The 19,266-nt window shown below is 35.6% G+C and overlaps 1 protein-coding gene across 1 annotated transcript; it reads right to left on the bottom strand.

Annotated features, from left to right (window-relative positions):
* Positions 1-1,308: 1,308 nt before the first annotated feature.
* LOC131849877 (tubulin beta-1 chain) lies at positions 1,309-14,320 on the bottom strand. The gene is made up of 2 exons (XM_059200016.1): positions 14,156-14,320; positions 1,309-3,063 (listed from the first exon to the last, which is right to left on the bottom strand). Exons 1-2 carry the CDS (start codon positions 14,210-14,212, stop codon positions 1,777-1,779), a joined length of 1,344 nt encoding a protein of 447 aa, XP_059055999.1. The 5' UTR covers positions 14,213-14,320; the 3' UTR covers positions 1,309-1,776.
* Between the last annotated feature and the right edge of the window lie 4,946 nt (positions 14,321-19,266).

The raw sequence follows: 19,266 nt of genomic DNA, 5'->3' as shown, positions 1-19,266 counted from the left end.
ATTACATCGGCTACTTGCCACAGAAAGTCCCGTCAAAATGAGTCCAGCTATTTCAGAGATTAGCCGCAACAAACTGACCAATAATTTTGGTGTATATACCGTATTTATATGCATGTAGTAAAAAACGGTCATTTCAATATTACAAACAGACTCCAATTTTATTTATATGTATAGATTATGGAATGATGCATACGCCTGGGGTAACGTTTTAGGCTGGCGGGGCACCAGTGGAGGATAAGGATAATACAATGAGCAGTGGCGTAACTACCTAGGGGCTAGGCGGGGCAGCGCCCCAGGGCCCTCTAACCCTTACAAGAAAATCTCGATCGAATTGAACTTTTGAAATTTTCTCCCATTTTCAAAATAAATATGGCACAGGTTGCAACCTGTTGTATTTTATTACATTTGTACAGGTAAGAAAAAAAAAAAAGAATTTGGTATATGGATAAAAATTATAGTCTGTCCACTACTGACATAACAGAAATAGAATGAAAGTAACAAACAAGAATCTACATAAGGTATTATAAATTTTGAATACAAATTTAGAATATAAAACATTTCTCATTAATCAGTTACACCACAATCCGACTTGAATCATGGCAACTCAGTTGAGAAATTCGAAATTTATACCTTCGGAAGTTCCCTAAAATCTTTCGTGCTGTCAATTTGATGGATAGCGATTGATTTGCCCCAGGGCCCTTGGTTACCTAGGGCTTACCCCCCCCCCCGTACACTGAGGGGGGGAACGGATTGTTAATAATGGGAACTAGTAATTCCTATTGCTAGCAATGTACGATGTTAGGTTGACCTCCACTGTTTCCTGGAAGCCATCGTGATGACCTGACCTCATCTTATCATCCTCCACTGGTGCCCCTCCAGCGTAAACCGTTAGCGAAGGCGGAAGCACCATTCCATTATCATCCATAAAAAACTGATGACAGATTTTTTCCTGTTTTAGACCTCTTTAATTATGACAACTGTATTGTTAACATATTTACCTCATTGTAATTAGCACGGAATGACCCCAAGCGTATATCACAGGCTGGTCTAACATGTCATCCATATAGTAAGTATTGGTAAATATTGATAAGTAGGGAAAATTTTGATTGTTAGCAATGGGAACTGACCCCACCGCTAGCAATGTACCATGTCAGGTTGACCTTCAAGCGGTTCCCCTGGAAACCATTTTGATAAATTCCCGATAAATTTGTCAGTGGGCCGACTGACCTTACCACTGGTGTCCCGCCAGCATAACCGTTAGTGTAGGCTAAAAATATTGGGTGAGTGTATAAAATAAAATCACAAAACTAAAATCATGTCATTTTATTATTCACCAGCTGGAATATAATATTGAAAAATTTCTGATAGACATCGAAAATTGTACGTCGTCGTCTTTTGTTTAAAAGACAATTACTATCACACTGGTAATATAAAAATTAAACTTAGGTATTAAAATCAAGTTCAGCCTTATAAAAAACAAAGATCTTTTCCAATATCCTGTCATCCAGTGTTCACAGCACCGCGTATTTTATATCGAAGGGTCCACATCATGCGAGGACCTGTTTATAGTGATAAACATCCTAGAGCTTCCCTTCGGGCAAGCAAACCACTGGGGAATGTAATAGTGTCAGTTACGACTGACTGGAAAAATTATACTATTGTTTAAAAGAAAATCTACGACAAGAAATGCTGATATCCCGCGGTATGCGGGCGGAGGTGGTTATATAAGTGACGGGGTAAGCAGAAAGAGGTATACATTCGAGGTTGTGACTATATTTAATTGTCCTCGATCTCCTGCTCTTGCTCCTCGTCGAACTCGGCGTCCTCGTCGGCGGTGGCCTCCTGGTACTGTTGGTATTCGGACACCAGGTCGTTCATGTTGCTCTCCGCCTCTGTGAACTCCATCTCGTCCATACCCTCGCCGGTGTACCAATGCAAGAAAGCCTTGCGCCTGAACATAGCCGTGAACTGCTCCGAGATGCGCTTGAACAGCTCCTGGATGGCCGTCGAGTTGCCGATGAAGGTAGCGGCCATCTTGAGACCGCGGGGTGGGATGTCGCACACGGCCGTCTTCACGTTGTTGGGGATCCATTCGACGAAGTACGACGAGTTCTTGTTCTGGATGTTGAGCATCTGCTCGTCGACCTCCTTCATGGACATGCGGCCTCTGAAGATGGCGGCCACTGTGAGGTAGCGGCCGTGGCGCGGGTCGCACGCCGCCATCATGTTCTTGGCGTCGAACATCTGCTGGGTGAGTTCTGGCACGGTGAGGGCGCGGTACTGCTGGCTGCCGCGGGAGGTGAGGGGCGCGAAGCCGGGCATGAAGAAGTGGAGACGTGGGAAGGGTACCATGTTGACGGCCAGCTTGCGGAGATCCGCATTCAGCTGACCGGGGAACCTGAGGCAGGTGGTCACGCCGGACATGGTGAGCGACACCAGATGGTTGAGGTCGCCATACGTGGGTGTGGAGAGTTTGAGCGTGCGGAAGCAGATGTCATACAGAGCCTCATTGTCGATACAATAGGTTTCATCTGTGTTTTCTACTAACTGGTGGACTGAGAGTGTGGCATTATAAGGTTCTACTACTGTATCTGACACTTTGGGGGAGGGTACAACTGAGTATGTGTTCATAATTCTGTCGGGGTATTCTTCTCTGATCTTAGAAATGAGGAGTGTGCCCATACCGGAGCCGGTGCCGCCGCCGAGCGAGTGTGTGAGTTGGAATCCCTGGAGGCAGTCACAGGACTCCGCTTCTTTCCGCACAACGTCTAGCACCGAATCCACGAGCTCGGCGCCCTCTGTGTAGTGTCCCTTGGCCCAGTTGTTACCGGCACCGGACTGTCCGAAGACGAAGTTGTCCGGACGGAAGATTTGTCCGAAGGGTCCGGAGCGGACAGAGTCCATGGTACCGGGCTCGAGGTCCACAAGGATGGCCCTGGGGACGTACTTGCCGCCGGAGGCCTCATTGTAGTAGACATTGATGCGCTCCAGCTGCAGGTCAGAGTCGCCATGGTAGGCGCCGGTGGGGTCGATGCCGTGCTCGTCCGAGATGATCTCCCAGAACTGTAACAAAGAAAATGATATTGTTATTTACGAATGACGTAATACGCAGTGGTAGATTGTCACTGTAGCAACCAATCTCTATATATAAAAATTACGTCACGTGTCCGCGATGGCACTTAAACTACCAAACGATTGCAAATTTGATTGGCATATTGCGTGCAAGTTGATCCAACTTGAAAGAAAGGATAGCTTACATCTCAATTTATTCAAAAATTCAAAGTATCTTTATTAATGTAGGTCTATTACAGACTCTTATGACATGTCAAATCTACCGTCAACTCTCAATGATTTCGAGATGAGAACTGACAAGAAACTCAGCTCGTATTCTTTTCAAATAAATATTTACAATAATACAGACTCATTTTTAACTTCAAATTTGGGAGAACTCTATTCTCCCAACTTATATGACTGTATTACTATATTCAAGAACCTTAGCCACAGCAACGCGTGGCCGGATCTGCTAGTTTCCGATAAAAAGAGGGAGAGAGTAGCACAGACTGGCACCGGCCGTGGAAGTAGGGATGACTCACCGGTCTCCCAGGTTACGTGGTCGGCGCAAACAGTTACACCGTCATATTAGCATATTTATAAGGTCGCTCTACTTGCTCCTTATCGATCAACCGCGCGTTATGACTGACTCCACATTGCGATAAGTTCACGTATTGTATTAATTACAGCAAAAACAGTTCCATGCGAGGGCAGACGGCCTACGGTTAATGTTTATGTAACATCGCCATATAAGTGGAGAGCGCTGGAGCAAGTTTCTTAATTCGGCGCCAATTTTAATTCCACAAATCTAGACATGGCAGTGGGTGTTTTTAAAGAGAATGACTGGCATTTCTGTATCTAAGTGATTGCCACCGAGATGGAGTCTTTATTTTAACTATATAATACATAATACAAACTTGTTCTTATTCAAAAATCATTTATTCATGTAGGAGATTTTAGTCGCTTATGAACGTAAATTTTTTTACATTATAATTTTTTCCCTACCGTCCAGTTCAGTATATAGATCCAATTGAGAAGAACTGACAAGAAACTCAATTGAATTAGTTTTTTTACTTACTAAATCGACAGAATGTTTTCGGATAATTATTTTATTTCCTAAATGTAACTGAGCAAAGCCTATTACTCACTAAACGATTATTTGAATGACGAGCGTGCATGATAATAGTTGTTCATGCATGGGATTTACATTTAATATTAGACATGCCTATATAAATAACTGGCTTTAAAAAGAACTTCAATTGAGTTTCTTGCCAGTTCTTCTCAATTGAATAAGTATACTGAATTGGATGGTACGAAAAAAAATATAATAAAAAATTCGACGTGCATAAGCTGCTAAAATGTCCTACACGAATAAATGACTTTTGAATTTAGTATTTAAGGTGTACCGTATCGTATAGTATAATATAATATAATATAGCCTAAATTCACTAACTAACTTACTCATTATTACATCAGTTACCTGCCAAAAAAAGACCCGTCAAAATAGATCCAGCCATTTCAGAGATTAGCCGGAACAAACAGACAGACATAAAAATTTTAAAAAATGTTATTTTGGTGTATGTACCGTATTTACATTAATGCATGTAGTATAAAATGGACACTCCAATTTTATTTAGATGTATAGATGTTAATATAGTACATTAAACACGTTATATGTTATATACATTAAAAAATGATCACCAAACAATGCCGTTTGGTTACTGTCCATAGTTTGCATGCAACGGTCAATGGCAGACTAAGAATTTACAAGTCATCCGTTAATATAATAGATAGATACGGCGAGCCACTTTCTATGCATTCAGTGATGGTCCGATATCAAGTATTGTTGGAGTTTCTTCAGCGAGATGTATTGCAAGATTACTAGTAATTGAAAAATTAGAAATTTTTATACATCCGTAACATTTAGACTAAGATTAGATATCAATATAGATTAGATTAATTCTGAACGATGCTCCAAATAAATACTATATTTTATTTGCAAGAATGCCTACGACAGTATCTATACCAAAAACATATTCACGATTGCTCTCTGATGTCAGATAGAGTAGTCAGAAGCACTGTCAAATGCCGGCATGACTTTCTACCGCTCATCCGGAAAGCTGTCTCATCACAAGAAGAACGAGTAAGAAACTTGCGTGTTGCTCTTTTAAATAATCATTGTAAGTTAACATTTTTCAAGTCGAAACGTGTGAATACAAACTACCAACCAGCACTAATTTATTAGGGTCAAATATAAATATACAATAAGATTAAATCAGTCGTAGTTATAAGAGCAGACCAGTCCCTACAAGCAGCACTCGTTCACGAGTATGACGGATGTGCCAGCCATCACTGCGTCTGATAAATGTTATTGAATTATTTCATTACTTAATGGATTTACATTTTGTTGATTTCCTCTAACATTAGCATGTGACCGAAATATTCAGTGAAACCTTTCTATACTTTCCTTTCGAATGACAAACATCCTCAATGCAGGAAGTTACTGTCACATTATTTTGGTGAACGTGGAGCCAGTATGGCAGCACGTCTTCATTATACGTGTCAATATGGCGCCCTGTTGGTGGACCAGCCGCAATAATAAACGGCAGGTCTTCATAGAAGCGCTTCTATTACCTTTCTAATACTAGCCGGCCCGTTTCGCACGAGTTTAGATTATAAGAGGAAGGTTTTGTATACATTCCTTTTTAATCACTATCTATTGCTGAAAACTACATTAATATCCGTCTAAGTTAACAGACAGTACCAGAGACTATACTATGTTCATCTGCTTCTTCCTTATCCCATTTAATTCCCATAAATTAATTGTTTAAGAGCTCGAAGTGTAATATATAAACATTCATGTATATGTATGTATGTATCTATATATATATAACTCAAAGGTGACTGACAGTGATCTATCAACGCACAGCCCAAACCACTGGACGGATCGGGCTGAAATTTGGCATGCAGGTAGATGTTATGACGTAGGCATCCGCTAAGAAAGGATTTTGATAAATTCCACCCCTAAGGGGATAAATTAAAGCGAGCGAAGCCGCGGGCAAAAGCTAGTTTAATTATAAGAGCCAACAGAATATCAGCGCTGCAGACTCATCTGTAGCTTCATGCTGAGTTGGTTGCCTGTTCATTCATTGCGACATAAAGCCACCTCAATTTTTTAATTTGTAATATTTATATTCCTGCATTTTTATTTTGTAAACTTTACTTCTATTTATAAAATGTATCTCAAGTATGCCATCTGTTTGTAATTGTTGAATAAAGCATTTATCTATTTATGTATCTATTTGTTTGGGGTCGGCGTACACTATGTACATATAGATTCTCGTGTCCAGTGCTTGTAACAAAATTCCACAGAAACGGCTCGACAGATTTTTATGAATAGAATAGAATAGAAAATCATTTATTCAAATAAAGTTACATTGAAGCACTTTTGAATAGTCATAACATTTTTTTTTTAATCTACCGCTCATTCGGAATGCTGTCTCATCACAAGAAGAACAAGCAAGAAACTTGTGTGTTGCTCTTTTAAATAATTTATTCTTACTTACAACTTAAGTTTAAGTGTGTGAATACAAACCACCGATTAGCACTAATTCAATGAAATAATAAAATAGAAAAAAAACATTCAATATACAGATGTTGTGCGTATATTCAATAGGTCAAAGAATAGGACGCAAAAATGACGCATACTAAGTGATAAGGGTAGCTCTCTATCCACCTACCTACCCCTACAGGAATAACAGTTCTATTGCAACAAGAATTTAATTAATAATTATCGATGACTAGAACTAGTGGTTTAATAAACCGGTTTATTTCAGATGGTTGCAGGTTTGAATCCTCACACTGCAAACATTTATATTCAAAACTGCTTACATTTAAGTTTTTTTAAGTAAATATTTTGCTACTTTTTTTTCTTGTATATTATGTATGTATTTACAAAAAATATATATCTATGTATTTATATCAGTTGCCTAGTACCATAACACAAGCTCGTTAGCTTGGGACTAGATGGCGCTGTGTGAATTGTTTTAGGTTTATTATATTTTTTTTAATTTAAACCATACATAATATTTGTAGAAAGTTCTACCACCCAAGTGGCTATGCGATGCACCAGTTTTGAGAACACCTAATGGGCATGATGCCAGACTGGAAATAAACATTTAAGCTTTTGCCGTCGTTTGATAAAAAAAGTTCCAATGGATGCAACGGATAATGGCGTCGACTTTAGACTAAATTTAGTAGCTTTGTTCACATATACATACATACAAGTGGAGTTGTAATGCTTTTTATATTTAGTTGGTATAGACAATTAATATGTCAAAAATTATAGATTTTTGCAGGACAGTAATTGTAAACTATGTAAAAATTGGAAAAAGAAAAGGTTTTTTTATCTAGATAGATAAAAAACCTTTATTTTTCCAATTGTAATAGACCAGGTCTATGTAATAGACCACGAAGTAAAGAATTACTTTTATTTTATATTGTACAATAGTTGGCATAGACAAAAGAATTATAGATTTTTGTAGGACAGTAATTGTAAACTATAATAAAGCTTTATATTTATCTAATAATAGACCAGGAAGTAACTAATTTGTTTTTTCAATATTGTACAACCAATGGTCGCGGGTTCGATTCCTCGCACTGTGCATACATTTGTATTCCGTCTGTTTTCTATGTATATTATGTATTTACAAAAATAAATTGTAAGTATTTATCAATTGTTGCTATTTATTGCATCAAATAGAATAGAAAACTGCTATTTCAGCCGTTAGTATCCGTGGGAATTTTTATATGCCCTACCTATATCTTGTTACAAAGTGTCTTATCATATATATTTCAAGTATTTATGTACATATGTATGTTGCTATCAAGATTGTATTGGACAGCCGAGAGATTAAAGCAGAATTAAAAGATTCATCAGAATATGGCATGGCAAACTAAAATTGTGGCTTTTGTTTTTTATTGTCTATGTTATGTAAGAAACCGAAACAAAAAAATTGAATACGTAATTTCAAACACAGTATCGGTTAAACATTTACAACGGCTGTATGACCAATGACCAGTCCTTTGAGTCCTTTGTCCAATGCCTTGACGAGAAAAAAAAACAAACAAAAAAAAAGTAATAAGGAATTTCAAACGCAATTGCGGTTAAACATTTTAATAACAGCTGTATGAACAGAATTCTTTTGCCATTGTTCTACGACGAAAAAAACAGAACCGAAAAAAAAAGTATTACGGAATTTCAAACGCAATTTAAACATTAACGATGGCTGCATGAACAGAATCCTTTTGCCATTGCCCTATGACGAGAAAAATAAACCGAACAAACAAAAATGTAATACGGAATTTCAAACATCTCATAAACATTCGCCAATAACACGCTGGAATATGTATTTTCTCGTAAAACCATTTGAGATCAGACATGTGTGTCTATTTTAGCTAACACGGAAGAAGTTCAACGAACTCTGCCTACGTGCTGTGATGCGTTTCACGTCCTGTGTTTTAATTAAGTTTTTGCTATACACGCCTATAAAATTATAGCATGCATCACTATAATTCAAACTCTTTAGCTTTCACAGTAGATTCCAAAATCCACAGATAACAAAAACGGCATCCATTTTGAAGTCACTTCTGGCTTTCAATAAATAGCAAAAATGGCGTCCATTTTGAATCATGTTTCTCGATGTTTTTTTTTTATAATGAAAATCGGTCATCAGAAAACTGTCCGATTATAGGATTTATTTTTCCGTTTTATTTTCTTTAAAATGAAAATTTTGAAAGAGCTGTCTTTTCAAGAATATTTGTGTTGCTTGTTTTTATAATTGTATCAACATTTTCAAGTTGTAATGTGTGAATGCAAATTACTTCTGGCTTTCACAGTAGATTCGAAAATTCACAGTTACCAAAAACGGCATCCATTTTGAAGTAACTTCTGGCTTTCACAGCACAGATTCTAAAACCCACAGATGACTTAAAACGGCATCCATTTTGAAAGTCACTTCTGGTTTTCACAGTGCAGATTCCAAAACCCACAGATATAAAAAATGGCATCCATTTTTCGATTTTTTTTTTTCTTTTAAATGAACAAATTACGAAAGCTGTATGATCATAAGATTTTTTTTTCCTCTAAATGAACAAAGGTATCATTAGTAGGAAGAGCTGCCTGATCACAAGCAAGAAACTTACGTGTTGTTCTTTTTTATAGTTGTAACTTGCATTTTTAAGTCTTAATGTGTGAATGTAAGTTACTTCTGGCTTTCACAGTACAGATTACAAATTTTACAGATATCAAAAACGGCGTCCATTTTGGATCATGTTCTTTCGATGTTTTTTCTTTTGAATGAAAGAGGTATTATTAGAAATGTTGTCTCATCACAAGAAGAACTAGCAAGAAACTTGCCTGTTGCTCTTTTATGTAAATTGTAACTTTACATTATTAAGGTTAAATGTGTGAACACAAATTCAAATTCAAAATATCTTTATTCATGTAGGTCTATAACAGACTTATGATATATCAAATCTACCGTCAGTTCGGAATGACTTTGAGATGAGAAGAACTGACAAGAAACTCAGCTCGTATTCTTTTGTTGTACTGTTGTACAAACAAACCACTAATTCATCAAAATATTAAATATACAATAAGACTATATCAGTCTTAGTGACTAGAGCAGACCAGTCCCTACACGTTCACGAGTATGACGCATGAGTTATTCTTTCTTAACCATCTTAGAAGTTTTGGATAGGGAGGAAATTGGTCATGCCGATCTGTTTTTGACTATAGAATAAATTAAACCATAGACAAATTGAATTGTAACTTTATAAGGCTTATTGTCTTTCCTTTTGCGTGAGGTGACGCAAGTGCTATCTTATTGATTCCTGAATGTAGACGCCATATTGTATTGGCATAGTTTAAGTCATAAATTACTAATCGTGGCACGTAACTAGTTTGTTTATGGTCTGACAAAATGATGGTATTGTTAGTATAAGTGTTATACATATAAATAAAATTAGTGTCTGTTTGTAATATTGAAATAACTGTTTTTTACTACATGCATATGAATATAAATACGGTACATACACCAAAATAACATTTTATACAAATTTTGTCTGTCTGTTTGTTCCGGCTAATCTCTGAAATGGTGGGACCGATTTTGACGGGACTTTTATTGGCAGGTAGCTGATGTAATGAGTAAATTGAGTCAATTCGGACGACCGGAGTGCAGCTAGTAGCTAATAAAATGGTTGCATAACATGTCTCAATTAGGCTCCGCCCCTATCCGATATCATCCGAAACTTATTTCGGATTCGGTTACGATATTTTTTTAACGGATATCCGATAGTTTCGGTTACGGTTACGGAACTCCCTAGCATCCCTGTTACAGACTTATGATATGTCTAAATCTACCGTCAATTCGTAGTGATTTCGAGATGAGAAGAACTGACAAGAAACTCATTACAGACTTATGGACTTATGATATGTCTAAATCTACCGTCAATTCGAAGTAATTTCAAGATGAGAAGAACTGTCGAGAAACTCATTACAGACTTATGATATGTCAAATATACCGTCAATTCGAAGTGATTTCGAGATGAGTAGAACTGACAAGAAACTCATTACAGACTTATGATATGTCAAATCTACCGTCAGTTCGGAATGATTTCGAGATGAGTAGAACTGACAAGAAACTCATTACAGACTTATGATATGTCAAATCTACCGTCAGTTCGGAATGATTTCGAGATGAGTAGAACTGACAAGAAACTCATTACAGACTTATGATATGTCAAATCTACCGTCAGTTCGGAATGATTTCGAGATGAGAAGAGCTGACAAACTCATTACAGACTTATGATATGTCAAATCTACCGTCAGTTCGGAATGATTTCCGAGATGAGAAGCGACAAGAAACAGCTCGTATTCTTTTCAAATAAATGTACATGTTTACAATGCTCATCAAGAGCCACTTGAAGTTGATATTTCCTTTTGATTACCCAATTCCGTGCTACTACTTACTGATATGTTATCACCAGCCAATAATATTCAATATATAATTCATTCGTTTATCATATAAGAGGGTTCCTATCAAAAGTATATTATCACCAATCTACATTATTTGAACAGTTAAATAAATATTGCATTACCAGCTGACCCGCTCAACTTCCTCTGCATCACACTTGCATGACATTTATCATTATACCTTAACTTTAACTTAAAATATAAGTAGCCTAAGTTACTACTTATTAGTTCAGTTACCTGCCAAAAAAAGTTCCGTCAAATTCGGTAGCCATGTTACTCCTTATTAGATTAGATACCTGCCAAAAAAAGTTCCGTCAAATTCGGTCCAGCCATTTCAAAGATTAGCCGTAACAAAGATATAAATTGTAAAAAAAATCTTTTTCGTGTATGTCCCGTATTTATATTTATATGCATGTAGAAAAAACTTATTTCAATATTACAACCAGACACACACTATAAATATAAATAAATTTGGAGAATATAAAAAAAATTACGTTCATAACCGGCTAAAATGATACTTTTTTTAGTTGGTAGCTGATATAAGGAGTAACTTAGGCTACTTTTATTTTAGAAAAATAAAGTTAAATTGCACGCGAAGTCAGGGTGCAGCTAGTATAAAATAAACTTTCAGGGAATCGAACCCAAACTATAGGAAGTAGAGACTGTTAAACAGCTAGACCACCGGAGTCTAGCTATATAAAATAAAGTATATATACTTTTAAAATTCATATTAGTTTATCATCATTAGTTTATTGCTCTTTGCTGTTTTATAAAATAATAAAAAAAAACACGGTAATAAAGTTATCTATGACCGCATCCCAATTTCGCACGAGAATATTATAAGCATCAATTTTTTTATTATAGTTTTAAAATAGGTTGAGTTTTTTTTTTATCTATGTTAAATAAAAAATAGAAACTACTTATCGAATATAGAGAATATGAGTGTTAGTTGCTATACTTCTCCAAAACGGCTTAATCTATTAAAAAAAAAAATTATATGTATACTCGGTAGTTCTGAGAATAGGTTATCTACTTTTTATACCCCTAAGAAATTAACAAAAAAAAAAATTGGGACAATTTTAAAAAATACATACACTCCTAATTTTTCTCTATTTTTATACTCTTAAGAGATAAGGGTAGCACACCCCTATAATATGTTATTTTTTTTAACATTAAAAATACACGCCCAAAGTTTAACTTTCTACCACTCACATTTCTTTTTAGCGATATAGTTTAAGTTTGTCGCTATAAAAAAAAAAGTTAAGTGCACCTTTCCATTTTGTGTGACGACCTCAGTGGTCTAGCGGTCTGGCACACCGCTTTACGTCTGATGGTCGCGGGTTCGGTTCCTCGCACGGCACAAACATTTGTATTCATGAGTACGATTGTTTGTATCGGTCTGTGTTTTCTATGTACATATAATATGTATGTATTTACGAAATAAAAATTCTATGTACTTGTATCAGTTATCTAGTACCCGTAACACAAGCTTTAGATAGCTTAACTTGAGACTAGATGTCGCTGTGTGAATTGTCCTGAGATTATTATTATTATGAATTAAAAAAAAGTTATTTTCTTCTAAATGAAATTTCTATACACAAAGATACGCCGCAATGGTGACAAAGAAAACTTAATAATATACCTACCTACTTATTTTTGGCAACACTGGCGATGTAAAAAAAAATATCAATATAATGGAATTACAAAAAAGTTTACATTCTTTCTAGAATATAACCTACATTGTCAAGTACTCGATATTAAAAAAAAGTTTGCATTCTTTCTAGAAACTACCATTTGTACCTACATTGTCAAGTACTCGTTATTACAAAAAAGTTTACATTCTTTCTAGAAACTACCATTGGTAAGTAGGTACAGTAAGTATAGCCCACAAAAAAGGAAAGCAAGAATCTGCATTTTCATTCACACAATTATTAAACCAAAGTAGGTAATTACATAAAAATGAAGTAGGCTACGGCACACCGAGACGACTGTAACAGTAATTCGTTTAACTAATAGGTATTTTTTACTGTTATTTTACCGTGTCAATGTATAAATCATTTCTTTAAAGCATTTGCTGTAAATTCAAAGTAAGATCGCAGAATATAATAATACAGTAAATATTTTATTATGCATTAATTTACTACATAATTAGTAGTTTTTTACATGGCAACTCTAAGTACTTATTGAATTTAAATAAACCTATTACACAACACAAGTAACATCTGTTCCGATATTTAACGGATATTTTTTCAAATACGAACGTTACAAAACTCGCTCCATGATTGGTTGGCCCTTATCAAGGGACGCCTGTGTAGCCTTGAACGAAGTTTAAATTCAAACGTTCCCATTGTAACGGCGGGAATATTAACAAAACAATAACTACGTACACTTAAATTATATTTTTTATGCTTCAAATAAGTATACTGAAGAATATTTAGGAATTTTGAGATCATAAAATGGAATTTAAACTAATTTTGAGTAAATAACGAGCGTCGTAAATACCAATATGCGATCAAATTAGAAAGTAGTCCTTTGTTCTCGCACGAATCTTAAATGTATTATAATACCAACTAATAAAACATGTACAGTGCCTAAAATATATATTACGTTTTTAAGATGAGATTTAAAAAGTAGTTACGGTGAATTAATTATACTGGAATAAGCAAATGGCGATATAACACGTGGAAGTTTCGCGGCGCTACTCGCCGATCAATACGAGAAAGTAGGTAGGCGGGGAGGGCAATAGTCATATTTTTAACAATTCCAAATTTCTCTTATCGGCGGACGAGAGACTAAAGGAAATCATACATAAAGCCAAAATGAAGGTCGACTTAACGACCGGAATAAAAATGACCACACCCACCACCTAATAAAGACAAAGACAGTTATGTACACGCCTATTACAGTAAAAAGTCGAACAAAGCGTTGTTCGCAGAAAAAATTACATCTAAAATTGCTAACAGTGAGCAATTTTCGCTGAAGTAGCGATGCGTCACAAAATGCCGGCCGCTCAGACATGTTCTAAAATCAAATTTAACAATAGAAAAAAACAAAATCAATACTACATACCTTAGCACCAATCTGGTTGCCACACTGTCCAGCTTGAATATGAACGATTTCCCTCATTTTCTTGTTTTAGAACTTAATAAATTACTTAACACTAAACAATTTTCTGCTCCGCACGCACCACGTACTTCCGTGGTCGCTTGAAGAATAATCTCGTTCCGTTTCGCCCGAACCACCAAACCTACGTATTTCATAGTGATGCGAACTTATCCACGTTGAATTATTATCGATAACGTTTGTCGCATTGCGTCAGTACGCCCATACAATAAATTAAGTCACTTAAATCGAATGTTATATATATTATTTCATATTGAAGTTATCACATATGATATTTTATTAACTTGTCTTATTTTGTACATTATTTTATTATAAACATATATATTTTTATTTATTAACAGGTATTATTACAATGATATTGGTATTAATTTTGTTAAGAAGGAGCATTAATCAACTGAGTAGACCACAAAGAGAGTCCCTAAAAGCCGTTTACTGTATTCAGAAAACATTCGACTAATAGCATATCCTTATTTCAACATTTACTTTTTCAATTTTCGAGTTCTGTGTCAAAAATATAACTGAAATCCACTAGTATGAATTTGTTCATCCTTTTATTTGGAGGAACCGATGGATAGAGGAATTATTTATACTAATTATATGTACATATAGTCTTGAGATAAATATTACAACACCGTATTATTATTTTAGCCTAATTACTATGTAATGTTGGTCTATACAGAATTAATGTAAATAAATTTAACCAGTTTCCGTAAAAAAACAAAGAAAAATTATTTTCTTTTCTTTCCATCAATGGGATATTGTAAATCTGATGTCAATCTGTCAATTTTGAGTAACAAGTTACTTTGTCACTTAGTTTGAAAAGACATATCGAAAATATCTCGTAATCGTTATAAGAAGACAGATCACTATGCGGAAAATATGTAGATCTAATTGGAGAATGCTATTAAATAACTATAGAAAAAACATTGTAATGTTGGTTGTCTGGCAATAAGAAATTCTAATTATCATACAACAAAACTAATAAAAAAATGTTCATTGTTTTGATGTTACCTTTGTTTCTTTGAAATTGCCTTGTAAAACTTTAAGTATTTACCCAAAATTACGAGTACTAAATAACTTCCAAATAGACTTTAAGTTATTCATTAGTAAATAGTGTTCTTTTTTTCATTTCTGATACAATCAAAATTATAAGTTTCATAAGATTCATTAATATTTTGCGACTTTGCCAAATTTTAAGGGAATTTATGTCAATCAAATTTTATTTATTAATTACAACAAATCAATACAATATATTTAATGTGAGCTACGTGTGCTTTATGATTATAATTTACATATGTATATACACACACATTTTTTTTCTACGTCGATATCGATAGTATACGGCGAACTGATTGTGGCACATTCCTAGTGAGAGGGGAGGGGGACGCCATATTGACAGCAGTGTAGCCAACATGACTAAAAGTAGTGACCTCGTTTCAGTATTAATAAAATATTTAAACTGATAAACTCAAATATTTTAATAGTTATAAACTATTTTAGTATTTTATTGCCATATTTACTTACTTAGAACTATAATTATCCCGATTAACGTAATTTATCTTCTAATTGAGTCACAGGTGTTTCTGTTGGTTATGTTGGTACTCTGGCAGCAGTTGTTTCGGTTGCAAAATGCCGGCCGGCGGAAAAAATACAATGACATACTCTTTAATTGAAATAGGGACTAGGTATTATATATTTAAAGTAATTGATGGTCAATGACAATGTTTAAAATTGAGTTAGAGAATTAATTGTCTGGTTACAGCATTTATTTAGGTTAGATAGTTAGATAAAGTAGAAATATATAGTATTGGTGTTTGATTTGAAGTAGGAAGTACCTGAGAAATTGATGTAATATTTTTTATGGATAATAATGGTGCACCCGTCTGTGCTAACGGTTTGCGCTGGCGGGACACCAGTGGAGGATGATAAGATGATTATGTTCACCGTGAATTTGACTCGATGTATGTTATACCTATGATTTGTATGTTAACCTTGAGAGAAAAATATTTATTTAAATGAAGTTTAGTAAACAGATAGTCCAGACTAGCGTTGCTAGACGTCTCGTATTTCTCGACACGTCCTGTATTTTAGGCTCGGTTTAAAATGTCCCGGCGGATTAAATCGATCGATTTACGCTGGACAATTTGTCTTTTGATAAATTGTCCCAGTTTTTGCCTATTTTAGCGTTAGCCCTTTTTATTGCTATTCACGTTTTATATTTATTTGCTGAGTTCCCGATATTTCGGCAGTGTTTCAACCACCATGATCATGGAAGTGGATTGTTAGTAATGTGGACTAAAGATCCCATTGCTAACAATGTACCATGTCAGGTTGACCTCCACGCGGTTCCCCCTGGAAACCATTGTGATACATTTCCGGTGAATTTGCCACGTTGGGCTAACTGATCTGGTTTCATGCTCATCTTATTATCCTCCACTGGTGCCCCGCCAGCGTAAACCGTTAGCGCAGGCGGGAGCTCCATTCCATTATTATCCTTTAAAAAAAAACCACCATGATCACGAGTAAACTCGCGTTTGCCCCTTATAGGCTGAAAAAAAATCTGACAACTCTAGTCTAGATCCTGAAATGCGATACTACTATTTAATACGAAAAAAGGGTTGTATGAGATTAAAAGGGGAGTTGAAAGTTTTTTGTAAGGATCGTCTTGTATAAAGCTAAAATCTGGAAACTTATTTTTTAGGCTGTTGATTGAATATGAATAAATATGACATTTCTAGTTTCTAGAAACCATGATAAATTCATTGTCACGATGGGCTAACTAATCTAACCTCTTGCTCTAGAGGAAACGCCACTACACATCCTATGTGGTTGTAGCCCTCTCATGTATAAACGAAATATCTCCTTTGGAAATTTTACACTCGATCCTGAGGGGATAAAAACCATCGCTCCTAAGAATATCCTTCAATTCTTGTCACTGACGGGTAGCGAACTTTGAAAAAAGGCGAGCACAATAGATCTATGTGCTACAGGTGTTAGCACTTGACAATAGCTCAAAACCCCCAATTAAAAAAAAAACCTCTTGTTCATCTTATCATCCTCCATTGGTGCCCCACCAGGGTAAATCGTTAGCACAGCACATAATCGTGCATATAAATAAAATTGTAGTATCTGTTTGTAATATTGAAATAACCGTTTTACTACATGCATATGAATATAAATACGGTATATACACCAAAATAACATTTTTTACAATTTTTGTCTCTCTGTCTGTTATTCCGGCTAAGCTCAAAAATGGCTGGACCGATTTTGACGGGACTCTTTTTGACAGGTAGCTGATGTAATAAGGAGTAACTTTGTTACTTTTATTTAAGAAAAATAAAGTTAAATTCCACGCGTATTAAGAAGTCGCTGTTATTTTAACTAGTTGTACCCAGCTAGTTAAAATATTACATAGTTATATACCTGTCAATATGTCTAATTAAGTAGGTTAGGATTATTTAAATAATTATTGAGTTATATCTGGTTCGCCCACAACACGACATGTGAAAGGCAGACTAACGATTTATCTGCTTACCTGTTTATTACCGTTTTGGATTTTTTTAATAATTTTTTTTTTTATAATACAGGGGACAAATAGCGTGCGGCTCACCTGATGGTAAGTGATTACCGCCGCCCATGAGCACCCGCAACACCAGGGGAATTGCAGGTTTAAAAAAGAATAAGCTCTTTTCTTGAAGGTTTCAATATCGTATCGGTTCGGAAATACCATTGCTGGAAGGTGATTCCACAATGTGGTTGTGCAAGGCAAAAAGTTAAATATAATTATATATAATTATAGATAGAGTGATTCAGGAGGAAGGTTTATATGTATAATACATGTACATCTGGGCGAAGCTGGGGAGATTAGCTAGTTATTAATATTATACAGCGGAAGAGTTTTTTTTGGTTTGAACGTGGTAATCTCAGGAACTACTGGTTTAAATTGAAAAAATCTTTTTGTGTTGGATAGTCCATTTGTCGAGGAAGGCTTTAAGATATATAACAATACGCTATATATTGGAGGAAGGCATATTACTGAACTTTATGTGATGTAATTTATTGCAAATGATTGCGTATAATCGAACCTACAATGCTAGATAAAGCAGTACGCTCAACAACAAGACCATCGAGGTTTTTAAACCTACATTGCTAGTTTCTAGCCTTGTTCAAATGCTAGTTTAGCAGGATCTGGCCCCGCCCTCCGCCACTGCAGCCTCCGCACTTGGCAGCCTCGACTACGCCCCCGCGGTCCCAACTACATACATTAACTAACTTCAAAAGAGAGGTTCAAGGAAGAGACAATTTTGTTTTTAGAATCTAAAATTTTAGATAATGTAATGGTGCACCCGCCTGCGCTAGCGGTTTACGCTGGCGGGGCACCAGTGGAGGATGATCAGATGAACATGAGGTCAGGTCAGTTAGCACATAGTGAGAAATTCACCAGGAATTTAATATGATTTTTTCCAGGGGTAACCGCTGGAGGGTATCAGGTTATTAATCCACATTGCATAGAGACCCCTTCCCAGTATCAGATATATATTTTTTACTAACTGTACACCCGACTTCGTCCGCATGTAATTTAACTTTATTATTCTAAAATAAAAGTAGTCTAACTTACTCCTTATTATATCAGCTACATGCCAATAAAAGTCCCGTCAAATCGGTCCAGCCATTTCAGAGATTAGCCGGAACAAACAGACAGACAGACAATTGTAAAAAATGTTTTTTGGTGTATGTACCGTATTTATATTTATATGCATGTAGTAAAAAACTTCAATATTATAAACAATTTTATTTATATGTGAGTGTACAGGGGCGGATCTACCTAAGGGCTTTTTGTGCTGCAGCCCAGGCCCCCGAGGATACAAAGGGCCCCCAGTCCCACTAAAATGATATTTCGAATATAAAAAATATCTAGAATATTAAAAAAATTATCATAGGTTGGCAACCTATCGAAAGGACCGGGGAATTTCTGGTCGCTTGTTTTTGGTCGGTGTATTTTTTTATTTAAGTAATATAATTAGGTAGGCTTAGTAGTTTTAGTCCAGGGCCCCACA

This window comes from Achroia grisella, unplaced genomic scaffold (assembly GCF_030625045.1).
Source record: "Achroia grisella isolate CSIRO2021 unplaced genomic scaffold, CSIRO_AGI_Agris_v1 utg660, whole genome shotgun sequence".
NCBI classification, from domain to species: domain Eukaryota; kingdom Metazoa; phylum Arthropoda; class Insecta; order Lepidoptera; family Pyralidae; genus Achroia; species Achroia grisella.
This window is presented reverse-complemented; position numbering and strand designations above follow the sequence as displayed.